The sequence below is a fragment of the Hemitrygon akajei genome, chromosome 30, assembly GCF_048418815.1.
Source record: "Hemitrygon akajei chromosome 30, sHemAka1.3, whole genome shotgun sequence".
In the NCBI taxonomy this organism is placed as follows: domain Eukaryota; kingdom Metazoa; phylum Chordata; class Chondrichthyes; order Myliobatiformes; family Dasyatidae; genus Hemitrygon; species Hemitrygon akajei.
The window spans coordinates 8,054,348-8,068,922 of record NC_133153.1 but is presented as its reverse complement, the minus strand read 5'-3'; the positions used below and the strand labels follow the sequence as shown (position 1 = coordinate 8,068,922).

The window sequence follows — 14,575 nt, the reverse complement described above, 5'->3', positions numbered from 1 at the left end:
GCTCTCCCACTCCAAATCCCAGTTTGTGTGGATGTTGTGTAATTTCCTACTGTTACAACTCAGTGCCAAAAAAATAACAGATAGCACGCTGCATATGATTAAAGGAATTATATTTATTAATATTAACTTAACTAAAGGGTTAGTAAAGAAAGGGGGGGAAAAAACAAAAAGGGCCCATTATAATTAACCAGTCAAATGTGCACAAGTTGGAGCTCAACTTTTCCCAAAATTCATATTCACCAATCCTCAGTCAACTTTGGCACCTTAATCCATTGGATCATGGTCCCCCACCGGGTCGAATTCTGTGACCGGTTCTCTCCATCTCCCGCTGTACAAAAGGCCTCAGCTCACTCTGGTGTCAGGCACACAACACAAAAACCTGCTCCCCTGATTGAATGGCTCACATTCCAAAGCACCCATTATCTCTAACCGTAAACCAAACACTGCTCCTACAGAAAGATCATTATGTTAGCAGTGAAACCTTTCCCAAGGTGTTACACTTACTATTGTTACTACTTCTTTTGTATTTGCTCAGTTTGTTCTCTTCTGAACTCTAGTTGAACACCTTAGTTGGCTGATCTTCCTTTGATTCTGTTATAGTTATTATTCTATAGATTTATTGAGTATGCCTACAAGAAAATGAATCTCGTGGTTGTGTGTGGTGACATACATGTACTTCGATAATAAATTTACTTTGAACTTTGAACTTTTGAACTTATACAACTTCAACATAACATCACAACTCCTGTCCTCAGTACTCTGATTTATGAAGGACAACATGCCAAAAGTTTTCATTTCAACCCTGTCTACCTATGAAGCCACTTTGAAAGAATTATGGATCTGTATTCCCAGATCCCTTTGTTCTACCGCACTCCTCAGTGCATTAACTTCACTGTGTAGCAGTGGTGTGACACAAACCCATGCCTAATTTAGACTGGAGCATCAATCCAGCACCTTGCACCATTCGGCCACACTACCATACTTGGATGATTCAGTACAACCAGGTGAAACTGTGTGGTTGGAGGAAATCAAAATAATTATCATATTCCTATACAACATAAAAGGAGCCATTTCAGCCAATCAAGTATCAGCAGGCTTACCTAGAAATTCCATCTCCTGATGAAGGCTCTCGGCCCAAAACATCAACTGTTTATTAGATGCTTCCTGTTTTGCTGAGGTCTTCCAGCATTTTCTGTGTGTTGCTGAAAAGTTTCAGCAGCTGTAAAACCTCTTGTGTCCCCCATTATTTTCTCTTCTAATTCATTTTTACCACATTCCCTTCAATTTCTCCCAAATTCTACCCACTAGGGGCAACCTATAGTGACCAACTAACCTACCAACCAGCATATCTTTGAGACGTGGGAGAAACCTGAAACAACTGGAGGCAACCTATAGAGTTGCAGGGAGAGCGTGCAAACTCCACAGAGAATGAGATGGATGAGTTTGGCGCAGAGATTATATCAGCTTCTAACATTAGGCTGAATGTTACTCAGAAGGAGTCTCAGATCTCCATGTTCAGTAATTTGCAGTCTATTTCATTGCTTTGAAAGAAGTTAGGCAACTGGAATGAAACCGCACTCCATTAAATATGATGTTGGAAAAGCAATAAAGACACATCTTGACTCTTTCCACAGTGCAGGATAGCGTTCAGAGATTTCTTTCTGTCTGCAACCAAAAATATTGATCCTCAGCTCAGCTCAAAGTCATTTTGTAGTGAGATCTGTTCTTCCTCCATTCTTCCTGTTAATTCCTCATTACAAGTGTTCAAAGATGAATTTATTACCCAATTTGGAATTCTGATTGAGAGAAGATCCTGAAATCTCTCTGATATGTCTTTATGCAGCTCACCCAGGTGGGCACAGTATATCTGAAGATTATCATCTGGTATTCTTTTTTTCACTTCCAACTCAGAAAGGCTTTGGAATTGGAAAAAGGTTGCAATGGCCAACTTTGCACTTAAATAAGGTTAACTTGGACAGAAATGTAGAGATGACTGATTTGATGTTGATAAGATTGACATCATTTCCTTACAATTGAAGACTGATTTCATTAAACTTTGCAAATAATTCTGACAATTAAGCAATTTCATGCCTAATATTCTTGAGTTTATTACTGAATGAAGCACTTGAGTCTTAAAGAATTTTATAACAATTTCAAAAAGCACATAAAAGTGTGTCAGGCAGTTTTCTTTTGAGAACCATCTCACTTATGTGTGCAAAAGCAAATGCTCAAACTGTTCATCATTCTCAACACAAGCACTTGAAATAGTCGAGAATTGAGCACATGGGACTTGATTTTATTTACTGTTGTGATAACAATATTTAATGATCACTTTTTTTGTGACGTGATGTTGTCTGTGAATTAAACAGTGAATGATAAATTTGTTAGGTATAGCTTTTCCTCAAGATTCTCGGACATTTCATCTATTCATCTTTGAACAGAGTTGTCGCTGAGTAGAATTGTTTTAATAATTTAGTCTGGTGACTTATGCAACACTGTACTCAGAAACTTATTTACTGCTGACAGAATCAGTTCTTCTCCAATTGTACGGGGCTTTCCAGATTTAACAATGAGCACTGAAATGTTTTATGAAGCACACAAATCATCACTGTTTTGTGGCAAAGGGCCGTCAAACATGTTTTGAAGTGTTTTTTGTTTCTGTAAGTTTTCTAGAAGTGACTGAAAATAAGCCAACATCTTGTTTGCTTTATCAGTGTGAGTTCTGCTCAACTGTTTAAGGAACGTGGATGGTTTTGTTGCCTCACTGGGAAAAACTTTTTCACACACTATACTGCCTACACTTCTTTTTCATTTGGCCTGCTTGTGATATATTTGTTAAGGATTAATGACCATAGTCAATCACTTGTTGTTTAAGTCCAACCTCAAGCATTGTGACCAACAAAGAGGAAAGTTATGACATCATAACAGCTCAGACTTTCTGCCTGGAAGTACATAAAGTGGGGCAGCAGTATCTCAGTTGGGCCATAGGCAAGAGAAATGTAGTCAAGATCATTCAAAAGGACAGATTCTGAACTTTACCCCATTGAACACCATACCCTAATTCACAGAAAATGCATCTCTGTATGGGAATTGTATGCTAACACTGTTACTAAAGCGCATGCCGGGGTTGAAAATAGCACCATTTTTTCAGTCTAGGTTTCTCATGATTTGCCAAATACAGAGGTGTCACATTGCCTTTCAATAAATATAATACACTTTGAGCAAAGGAGAACAGTGAGTTAGCAAGAGATGAGATGATTACATGATCATTATTATCAATTATGAAGCACTTAAATTATTATGACAATGCTTGTAGTAAGTGATTAATTTCCTAAATTAAACCTGCAATCCCTCAGCCACCCCTCTTGGTACCAAATGGTACCTCCTTTATTGCCCCCTTAGAAACACCCACCACCCCCAGGGGGGCAATATCGCCCACTTTGGGAAGCACATTGTAGAGTATGGATAAGGTGCAGTCAAATATAAAAGAAAATTTAAGTCTAACATATTAGTCAAATGTGATTATTCCCCTTCATAAATTCATGTTGACCCTGCTAATTGAAGCCCACGGAGTCACAAGGGAGAATGTGCAACTCCACACAGACAGCACCAGTGGTTAGGTTTGAACCTAGTGTTCCAGAGCTACGAGGCAACAGCTCCACAAACCATGCCACTGTGACTACAGCTATTTACCATGTCCCCTCCACACATTCCTCCAGTCCCACCAACAGGACAAACTCATCAAAGTATACAGAAGGGAGAGAGTTGCCCTTGAAGTTGTCAATGTTGAGCCCACTCCCTATAAGGTGTAATGGCATCTAATCATACATGAGCAAGGATATCTCCTTCCCTTGTCTCCCTCTCCTGATGAATTGGTGCTTATCCATACTGAACACTTGGAAGATGCTCTGAAATATCAAGGGCACAGAATGATCTCTAGCTTGGAGTCTTCATTGATAAATTATTGTCACATGTACTGAGGTATAATGAAAAACTTTGTTCTGTATGCCTTCCATATAGTTCCTTTCATCAGTTCCATAGTTCCATTATATCAGTGCATTGAGATAGTAGAAGGAAAAACAATAACGGATGCAGAATAAATTGTTCCAGTTACAGAGAAAGTGCAGTACAGGCAGACAATAATGTGCAAGGCCATAATGAAGTAGATTCACCAGTCCTGTTACAAATGCTGCATTGAGATAAAGAGCCTTTGTTCAGTCCTTCTGACTCTAATTGGAAAGGTGTTTGCATTCACCACCCCTTTCTTGTAGCCAGTCTTGCTATGCCTCACAGTCACTCTAGCTTCCTAACATACCCTTTATCAGAACCTGCCCCACAATATTTAGTTTAAAGACCTACTCTACAACCCTGGCCACACAGCAGTCTTAAGTTGGTCTCAGCCAGATTCAGGTGAAGCCCGCTGTATTGGAACATCCCAATGGTGCATGTTTTCTGAGGTAGCCCATTTTTTTCCACCACTTACACAGGGTTCTGTATTCACTCCATACATGATCTGAAGATTTTTAGAGTGTATCCAATTTGAGTATTATAAACCATGGATTCCAATAGGTCCGAGAGGGTGTGTAGGGCCTCAGTGTTGGAGATGTTGGCTTGGGAAAGGACGCTGACATTGGTTTGCTTGTCCTTCCAGTTTTATGGGGAATAGCTTCCCACTCTCAGCTCTGTGCCTCTCATAATCTTGGATACTTCTGTCAAGTCTTCCTCAACTTCTCCACTCTAAGGAAAACAAACCCAGCGTATCCAGACTCTCCCCATATCTGAATTGTTCTAACCCAGGCAACATCCTGGTAAATCTCCTCAGCATCCTTTCAAGTGCATTCATTCCCTGCCTTTAATGTGGTGACCAGAACTGTACGCAATATATCAGACAACACACACAAAGTGCTGGTGGAACACAGCAGGCTAGGCAGCATCTATAGGGAGAAGCGCTGTCGACATTTCGGGCCGAGACCCTTCGTCAGGACTAACCGAAAGGAAAGGTAGTAAGAGATTTGAAAGTAGTGGGGGGAGGGGGAAATGCGAAATGATAGGAGAAGACCGGAGGGGGTGGGATGAAGCTAAGAGCTGGAAAGGTGATTGGCGAAAGTGATATAGAGCTGGAGAAGGGAAAGGATCATGGGACGGGAGGCCTAGGAGAAAGAAAGTGGGGGGAGCACCAGAGGGAGATGGAGAACAGGCAAACAACTAAATATGTCAGGGATGGGGTAAGAAGGGGAGGAGGGGCATTATCGGAAGTTAGAGAAGTCAATGTTCATGCCATCAGGTTGGAGGCTACCCAGCCGGTATATAAGGTGTTTTTCTTCCAACCTGAGTTTGGATTCATTTTGACAATAGAGGAGGCCATGGATAGACATATCAGAATGGGAATGGGACGTGGAATTAAAATGTGTGGCCACTGGGAGATCCTGCTTTTTCTGGCGGACCCAGTGTAGGTGTTCCGCAAAACGGTCTCCCAGTCTGCGTCGGGTCTCACCAATATATAAAAGGCCACACCGGGAGCACCGGACGCAGTATACCACACCAGCCGACTCACAGGTGAAGTGTTGCCTCACCTGGAAGGACTGTCTGGGGCCCTGAAGTGCAAGGCCCTGAAGTGCAAGGGCAGGTGTAGCACTTGTTCCGTTTACAAGGATAAGTGCCAGGAGGGAGATCGGTGGGAAGGGATTGGGGGAACGAGTGGACAAGGGAGTCGCGTAGGGAGCGATCCCTGCAAAAATCAGAAAGAGGGGGGGAGGGAAAAATGTGTTTGGTAGTGGGATCCCGTTGGAGGTGGCGGAAGTTACAGAGAATTATATGTTGGACCTGGAGGCTGGTGGGGTGGTAGGTAAGGACAAGGGGAACCCTATCCCGAGTGGGGTGGCGGGTGGATGGGGTGAGGGCAGATGTGCGGGAAATGGGAGAGATGCGTTTGATAGCAGAGTTGATGGTGGACGAAGGGAAGCCCCTTTGTTTAAAAAAGGAAGACATCTCCTTCGTCCTGGAAAGAAAAGCCTCATCCTCAGAGCAGATGCGGCGGAGACGGAGGAATTGTGAGAAGGGATAGCCTTTTTGCAAGAGACAAGGTGGGAAGAGGAATAGTCCAGGTAACTGTGAGAGTCTGTAGGCTTATAGTAGATATCAGTAGATAGGCCGTCTCCAGAGATGGAGACAGAAAGATCAATAAAGGGGAGGGAGGTGTTGGAAATGGACCAGGTAAATTTGAGGGCAGGGTGAAAGTTGGAGGCAAAGTTAATGAAGTCAACGAGCTCAGCATGCGTGCAGGAGGCAGCATCAATGCAGTCGTCGATGTAGCGAAGGAAAAGAGGGGGATGGATACCGGTATAGCCTTGGAACATGGACTGTTCCACAAAGCCAACAAAAAGGCAGGCATAACTGGGACCCATACGTGTGTTCATGGCTACACCCTTGGTTTGGAGGAAGTGGGAGGAGCCAAAGGAGAAATTATTGAGATTAAGAACTAATTCCGCTAGACGGAGGAGAGTGGTGGTAGAGGGGATTTGGTTAGGTCTGGAATCCAAAAAAAAATGAAGAGCTTCGAGACCATCTCGGTGGGGGATGGAGGTATATAGGGACTGGACGTCCATGGTGAAAATAAGACGGAGGGGATTATTTCAGATATGGCCTGGTCAAAATTTTATTATGTTGTACTGTTACGCCTGTGGCCCCCTCCTTTTTGAGAATCGCAGGATCACTATTGATTTGGGTCAGGAGACCCAGGAAATGAGAGAGAGACTCGCAGATCCCTCAATGTTTGGAATGTGTCCTGGGCCTCCGAGAGACAAAGCAACCGATAACGGCCATTATCTCTTGGAGACGGAATTGTGTATTGAGTACTGTACGATTCATCGAAGCCCCCAGGCAATGAACAGAGGGGGTTGGTGGAGGGATTGCATCATCCCAACCTGATTGACATCTGAGACCCTGTGAGTCAGGATAAAAGAGGGTCTGGGGAACATCCCCTTTAGACGCACCAGAAGAAACGCTAGGAATCCTGTAACAGCGAAATAGCGAAAGCCGGTGGAAGGTCCACGTGCGTCCTTTTCCATTTGCCTCGGAATTGGTGGGCCTTACCATGGAAGACAGCTTTAGCTAACACCAAGGAGAAATCAGCCCCAACGACTCTCGAAGGATTGACATCATAAAAGGAATGGGCAAGTTTTACACTCTCTCTCTTGACTCCAACCAAAGGCTGCAGCCTGCAGCTTGAATGGACTTAAGTGACTTTTATATTTCCATCGGACAATACATTATCCCCTAGACAACAATAGAGCTATTTCTTATTTGAGTATTATTATACCCGCGCTTTTAGATTTAGTATTGACGACGTATATTATCTGTATGTTTGCATTGATATTACTTTTGTGTATTTTTATCAATAAATACCGTTAAAAATCGTACCATCAGACTTCAACGGACCTCTCTATCTTTGCTGGTAAGTGATCCAGTTACGGGGTACGTAACAGTACCAAGTCCTTCATTCTCTAATACTCTATGCCTTGGATTATGAAGGCCAGCATCCTGCATACTGCCTTTAGCATCTTAAGTACAAGTGCTGCCACCGTTAGAGATGTGTGGAGTTGCAAACCAGGTTGTCCCTATGACTCTTCCATTCATGGTGTATATCCTGTGTTTATTAGACCTCGCAAAATGCACCACCTCACACTTATGATGTTAAACTTCAGGTGCCGTTGCACCTCCCAATTTACCAGCTGATCAATATCACTAAATTGATTATCATTAAATGAATTGCAGTTTTTGTAAGCCAATACTACCTATGCTGTTTTGTTACAGTGCTGTCTCAACATTTTGGATGGCAAACCCCAACAATAACCTTGTCAACTGTTCGGCTGCAGGCTCTGAGGTAAATAGTTCTATCTTGTATGTGCTAACTTTTAAGTGCAGGCCAGGTTCCAGAGCTGGCTCTCTTTTAAATGTAAATGACAGAAGAATACTTTTTTTGAAATTTCAAGCATTCATCAGTATGTTTACATTACAGGAAACAGGATTTTGGTTCATTTTCCACCACGTGCCCACAGGGCCTTCAGAAGGAATGTATTCCCCTGGTTATTCAGAACATATGCCTTTGGGAAAGTTCATCAACAATAGGGCTCATTCCAACCACAGGGTGAGTCTGCACGCGATTACTATAATACTACAGAGTGCTGCTTTAAAAAAGCAGCCAATCAGCTGGTATTTGTTGCAGAATGTAATTTTCCATGAACAGTTATAAGGACATTCCTACATCCCTGTAGCTTCTGCAGAACTGGAAATAGATCAAAAAATAGCTAAATTATCCCCTTTCACTATAGCATGGGTGTCTCTAAATATCACTGACAACCTGGAAAGCAGTAGAAGCAAACAGACAGTAACAGCCAGATAAAAACTTAATCATCCACCCAGTGTTTTCCCACACAATTGTAATACGCTCTAAACTGTAATTAACACACTGTGTCTCTTAATCTGAAACCCTGTAATCCCCTTGGAAAATGTAAAGACAAAGAAACAGACTGTCTGCTTAAAATTAACTGGGTAATTTTTCTTTATTATATCTAAGTGATCAAAACCAAGACATTAAAATCCAGAAGAAAACTGGATCTGAATTCCCAGCCTTGCCTATATATATATATCTATGCACATCAATGCCCGCATCTATTCATAAGAACTTGCATGGGTTCAGTGTTTAGTAACAAGTAAATGTTTCCAAATATTACACCTGCAAACAGTCTCAATAACATATTGAGTCTGTTTCACAACCTCAAAATTTGTTGTTCATATTTTAAATCCCTGAAGGGAAATCTCTTTACAGCAAAAGAAAGGATTCAAAAGAACTGCTTTAGGTCCAAGCATGAGGAACTTGTCCCAACCAAGAGGCCTTACACACCTTAGTAATGATAATGGGGTGAATTACTGGTTCCTTTTGTCACTTCAGAGTAAACCAGCCATTCTAAGACAGTGCATGTTTTGTGAATCTAGTTCAGCCTTTACAATAATCTTTACATTATCAGCGAAGCATTTTGCTTTAAAACCACTTTAAACTCCACAATTTAAGTGTATTTTGAATTTTTTCAACTATTTCCCAGGCTGGTATGATAATTGATAATGGGGTGAAGACAACTGAAGCTAATGCAAAGGACAAGAGACCATTCCTCTCACTGATTGGTGCAAGGTAGGTTCTTGGAAAAACCATGCATTTATGAAGAGGATAATAACCTAGAAATTCTAGGGTAACTTTGATTCTGAATGATAAATGGCAAAGGTGCCATTCCAAGAGAACTATAGAAGTACAATAGTTGAATACATTCAAATTGGAGAAAAATAGACATTTGAAGAGAGACAAGACTATGGGGGAAAATGCTACTGAGGTGAAGTTTGAATCAACAATAATCTTATTAAATGGGAGAGCAGGTACTAAAGGCTGAATGGCCTACTCCTGTGCCTGCTCTGCTCTTATGGAGTAGATTAGTAACCATTTTATATGTTGGCCTGATGTGCCATCAACAAGGAAGGCCTGATTTTTTTTTACTAGTTGTCTTCTCCCAAGAATTAGGTCACCCATCAGCTAGATTAGCCCTGTGGCCAGCGACAGGATCTTGGAAACCTAAACAGTAAACTTCCCTCTGCAGGTTTGCCTTGTATAAGGTGAACTAACTGACGGCTGGGAACTGGAGGAGAAGGCGGGAATCAGCCAAGAGGAGGCAATGTGTAAAGAGCACAGATAGAGGGGCAGTAGTGTTTGGTAATGGTTCCGAGGGGTATTGGGTAGTGGGGGTGTTGAGGAAATGGGAAAGTATTATCTTGCAAATCCTTAGGTGAAGGATGCATAAAGTCAAAAAGACCAAAAGTGACCAATACCAAGGAGAACCCAGCTGAACTTCGCGAATGACTCAAAATGACCTGGAAATGATCAGTACCATGCTTCACTAATTAAATAATTTACTTTTAATTTCATATCACTGAAAAAAACAATCTTGCTTGATGTCTTGTTTAGATACAGTCCTCATGAAGGAGCTGACCCTTACAAACCACGAAAACCTGCTATAATCAAGAATTATATAGCATATAAAAACCAGGACCATGGCGCCTGGCTTCGTGGTGGGGACGTGTGGTTGGACAACTGCCAGTGAGTTCTACTTTATACTCTTAAAAATATTGAATCAGTATGTTTTAACTGTTGGCATTGTGTTTTAAATTTAAGTATGCTATATACTAATATATTAAATATTACATATGCATCCCATTAGCTTGCATCTCAATAAGTTAATCAGATACAACAACAACTTACATTATTGTTGTATCTGATTAACTCATTGTAAGCCGATTGATATAATTCTTTTCGTTAGTAAAGCACCCTTTGCTGTTTCACAGGAGCATAATTCAAGCATCCATAGAAAGTATTGCAAAGAGGAAAAAGAGCTTGGTTAGAGTTGGGTTTTGAAGTGTTCTAAAGCAAGAGAGAAAGATCAAATGGTTTAAGGACCAAGACACATAAAGATAGTATAGGGTTCAATCTGTAGAGGAAAATATGCAAGTTATTTGTATTGACTAGTCATTGTCCTGTGAGACAGCAGACCCTAATTAAAGACATTCTCAAAACAGAATTTGCTGGTGCAATAAAATAGATGGCAGCAATATCTTTAACATCAATAAATTATAGTTAAAGTTTTAGAGTTTCTTGCTACTTCACTCAAATTATTTCAAATTTTCACCCTTTGACTGCTTCAGATTTCTGCATTTCTACCTCAGTTCCCCTCATGTCCTTCCTGCTGAGTGATGACCAGAACAGTACACAGTACTCCATTTATAGCTAACCAATATCTTATAAAGTTATACCATAATCTCCCTGCCCTTAAATCATGTGTCTTAGCTTTTCTAACCACTTTACCTACCTGTGCTGCTGTCTTCAGAATTTATTGGATTTGTACACCAAGGTCCTCAACACTCCCCAGAATCCTACCATTCAGCATGTGCATCCTTGTGTTATTATTTTTCTGGAAATGCATGGCCTCAGATTTTTCAAGATTAAGTTCCATCTGCTATCGCTGTGCTCTCATTACCATCTCATCAATGTCATTCTGTGGCCAAAGACTACCTTAATATCATCAGCTCTACCAAATTTTGTACCATCTGCAAACTTATCACGCTGTACCTACTGAATTCATATCCATGTTTCTCTTTTGAATTGCATGCTGTTTAGGCATGCTTCTGCCACTGAGTCCCTAACATGTCTATGATAATTGAAAAGTGAACAGGCTCTGTTACCCAGCATTTAGGCAGCATTTGTATATAGAGAAAATAAGTTACAATAACCTTTTACCTGAACTGTTTCTCTGTTCATAAGTGTTGTCTGGTATGCTTAAACTTATCAATATTTTTTGTTTTGATTTAAGAATCCCATCATCATCTGTACTTTTGTCTTTAGAGTACGTTATCCCATTCGATGATTTTGGCAGTCAGTTAAAAAGCCTTTCATTCATCTCCAATGTCTTTACTGGCTAAATGAAAATAAGCAAATGTAGGCTCCATGACTATCAGTGCAATTTTTAAGAAATGTGTGTGCCATATACTCAGTCTGCATTATTGTATTGATCACTACTGTTATTTGAGAGTTGTCTACCCTCAAGAAAAAATTTGGTTGCTCTAACCTTGATACTTGCCTTAGAGAACTTCACAAAAGAGCCTTCAGATAGTACATTGGGAAACCTTTAATCAATGTTTATGTGCAACTTTATTCCTGGGTTGTTCAGAACATGATTCAGCAGATTAACCTTTAATTATGGAGATGAAGACAAACTTCAAGGGCAGTACAATTAAAAAGGACCCTGCAGTCCTGAGGCCCAGGCTACATTCCAGACTCAGGGCAGACCTTTGGGAAGAATAGAGAAGCTGTAATGCAATTGTATACAATGCTTTTAGCCCTCACCTTGTGTGCTGGGTACATCTCCATTCACCACATTGAGGAAAGGTGTGATTATGCACCAGAGAGTGCATAGGAGAGTGATGAGGATATTACCAGGACTGGGAAGATGCATTATGCTGGGCTTGTTTTCCTTGAAATACTCAAGGCTGAGGGAAGATGTTTATTGAGGTATATACAGGTCTGAATGGAGCAGTAAGGAAGTCCTGTTTCCTTTAAGTGAGAAGTCCAAACCTGGGGACTTACATTTAAAGCAATTGGTAAAGGGATAAGAGGGTTGCTGAAGTAAAAGGTTTACACCCAAAGGATGGTGATGATCCGGTGGTTATTGTTTGACAGGGTGGTAGAGGCAGAAATTCTCATCGCATTTAAAATTGACCGATGTATACTTAAAAAGCCTTGACCCACTTGCAGAACATCTGCTGGAACCTGGGCTGTTCCTTCTCAAATCACATGGATGTAATGGACCTCCTTCTGTTTTCCAAGAATCTAAGCAAATAGATACCCTGATGTAGCTTGACAGATTGAGCCCTCCAGCTTGAGGGTATGAACAGCAGCACGAAGATCAAATGTGGGCTTGGGATATAGAATGCTGGCTATCAGAGAGGTTGTACATCCTGGGTGAGAATGGCTCACCTTATTTTAATAGACCCCAAAACAGGGAGAGCTTATAAAAGTAATTAAAAACTAGGTTTGCTGCAAGTAATTCTGAGCAGGTTGTGGTCCTGTTTACATTAGTAAAGCTCTACTTCCATGCTGGAAGAGGCCAGTCAGCTGAAGCAGGCTGCTTTCAAAATGGAACTGACTGCATTGCAGTATTTTGGAAGATCATCAATCTAACATTGAGACCCTGAGCTCTCCAAAACTAAAAGGCTAATAATCAGAATCAGAATGCAGTTCATTGTCACTGACATGATTGTGAAATTTGCTGTTTTGTAGGAGGCATAACAAATTATATAAATTACAATATAAAAAAATAAATAGTGCAAAAGAAGCATAGCGTGGTAGTGTTCATGAATTCACGAACCGTTTAGAAATCTATTGGCAGAAGGGAAGAAGCTGTTCCTAAAATGCTGGGTGTGGGTCATCAGGTAACTCCTCCCTGATGGAAGTAATGAGAAGAGAGCAAGTCCCAGATGGTGACAGTCCTTCGTGATTAACCTCTATCAGCAGTCTTTTGCTTCCAGTCCATTTAAAAATAAATCTGCACATTAAGCTGAAGATGTTCAGTCCTACAATCACAGAATAGACTGAGCCATTGAAAGCCAGAAAAAAAACAGTAGCAGGGTCTAGGCAGGGAAATGTAAGGAAAAAGTTAAGGTCTTAAAGCTTGAACATATATTTACCAAACTTATTCACCATGGTCATTGACTGCATTGAAATCATAAATAATTTCTTTTTGTAAGTATTCTTCATTTATTTGTTTCTTTCTCATGTATTAAAAAGACTAAACTAGTGCATGAAGCAAACATTGACAATGTAAACTGGCACTGTGCTCTCCATCTTTAGCCATGTCTTGTTTGATGCCTTTGGCCTGGAAAGAATTTTTTGTAAAATTAGTGTAAATGGATGGTTGAGGAAATGAAAAATTACCCTTCACTATGTTTGCCCCTTTTCCATAGGTTTTCTGATAATGGAATTGGATTGACACTTGCAAGGTAAGGACTTGTGGTTTTTGAAGGACATTTCCATAACAGAAAAATTATTTTCCACTTTTAAGAAATCATGCTTCAAGATTAAAATTGATGGTGTTGTGCACAGTTAAGAAAGCATGAATGAATTAGGAAAGCTAAGATGCAGCAGGAGGCTCTGATGGTGATACTAATAACAGGTTTTAAATCTCTGTAGATTGTTGGGTGAAGGAAAAATTGGAGGAAATGAAGGACTTGTGTATTTGAAAGACAGAGATAAAGTTAGCAACAATATAATTAGTCCAGACAGTAAGAACAAGCATGAGAAACACACACAAAACACTGGAGGAATTCAGCATCTCTGAAGGGAAATGAACTGTTGGCACTTCAGGTGGAGATCCTTTATCAGGGCTGGAAAGACAGAAGGCAGAAGCTAGAATAAAAGGGTGGGGGGAGAGAAAGGAGCATGATCTAGCAGGTGATAAGTGAATCCAGCTGATGGAGGAAAGGAAGGAAAGGGGGAGAAAATGAATGATGTGAAAAGCTGGGAGATGACAGATGGAAAAGGCAAAGAGCTGGAGAGAATCTGATGGGAGAGGACTGTAGGCCATGAAAAAAGGGAAGGAGTTGGGGAACCAGAGGAAGGTGAGGTGATTGACAGGGCTTGTGAGGGTGGGGAGGGTAAAGAGGAGAGGTAAAAGAGCATGAAGACTAAAAGATTTTGGAGAAATATCAGAACAGAGTTCAGTGAAGCACCAATGCAAACATTATAGGTGAAACAGAGGCAAATAAATGTTGTTGAGACCAGAGCACCTACAGACAGAGAGAGGACAATGCACTGGGTAATGTGACCCAAAAAAAGCTGGTGATTGTAGAATAGAATCGTCTCCAGTAGCATGAATAACTTTCAACAATAGGCAATGGAACGTGAGTGCATAAAGCAATAAGGTGAGGCTTAGAACAAAGCTGTTGGGACCTCACTGAGAAACAAATGGAAGGACTAGCCATT

The 14,575-nt window shown here is 40.9% G+C and overlaps 1 protein-coding gene across 2 annotated transcripts in view; it reads left to right on the top strand.

The window, feature by feature from the left end:
* The window catches only part of cemip (cell migration inducing hyaluronidase 1), a 196,534-nt gene that overhangs the window by 144,099 nt on the left and 37,860 nt on the right, over positions 1-14,575 (top strand). For both annotated transcript variants that reach the window (XM_073032937.1, XM_073032938.1), the window contains exons 15-19: positions 7,813-7,882; positions 8,018-8,146; positions 9,102-9,187; positions 10,010-10,141; positions 13,558-13,593. In XM_073032937.1, the coding sequence (XP_072889038.1) occupies positions 7,813-7,882; positions 8,018-8,146; positions 9,102-9,187; positions 10,010-10,141; positions 13,558-13,593 (453 nt within the window). The remainder of the gene's footprint in view (positions 1-7,812; positions 7,883-8,017; positions 8,147-9,101; positions 9,188-10,009; positions 10,142-13,557; positions 13,594-14,575) is intronic.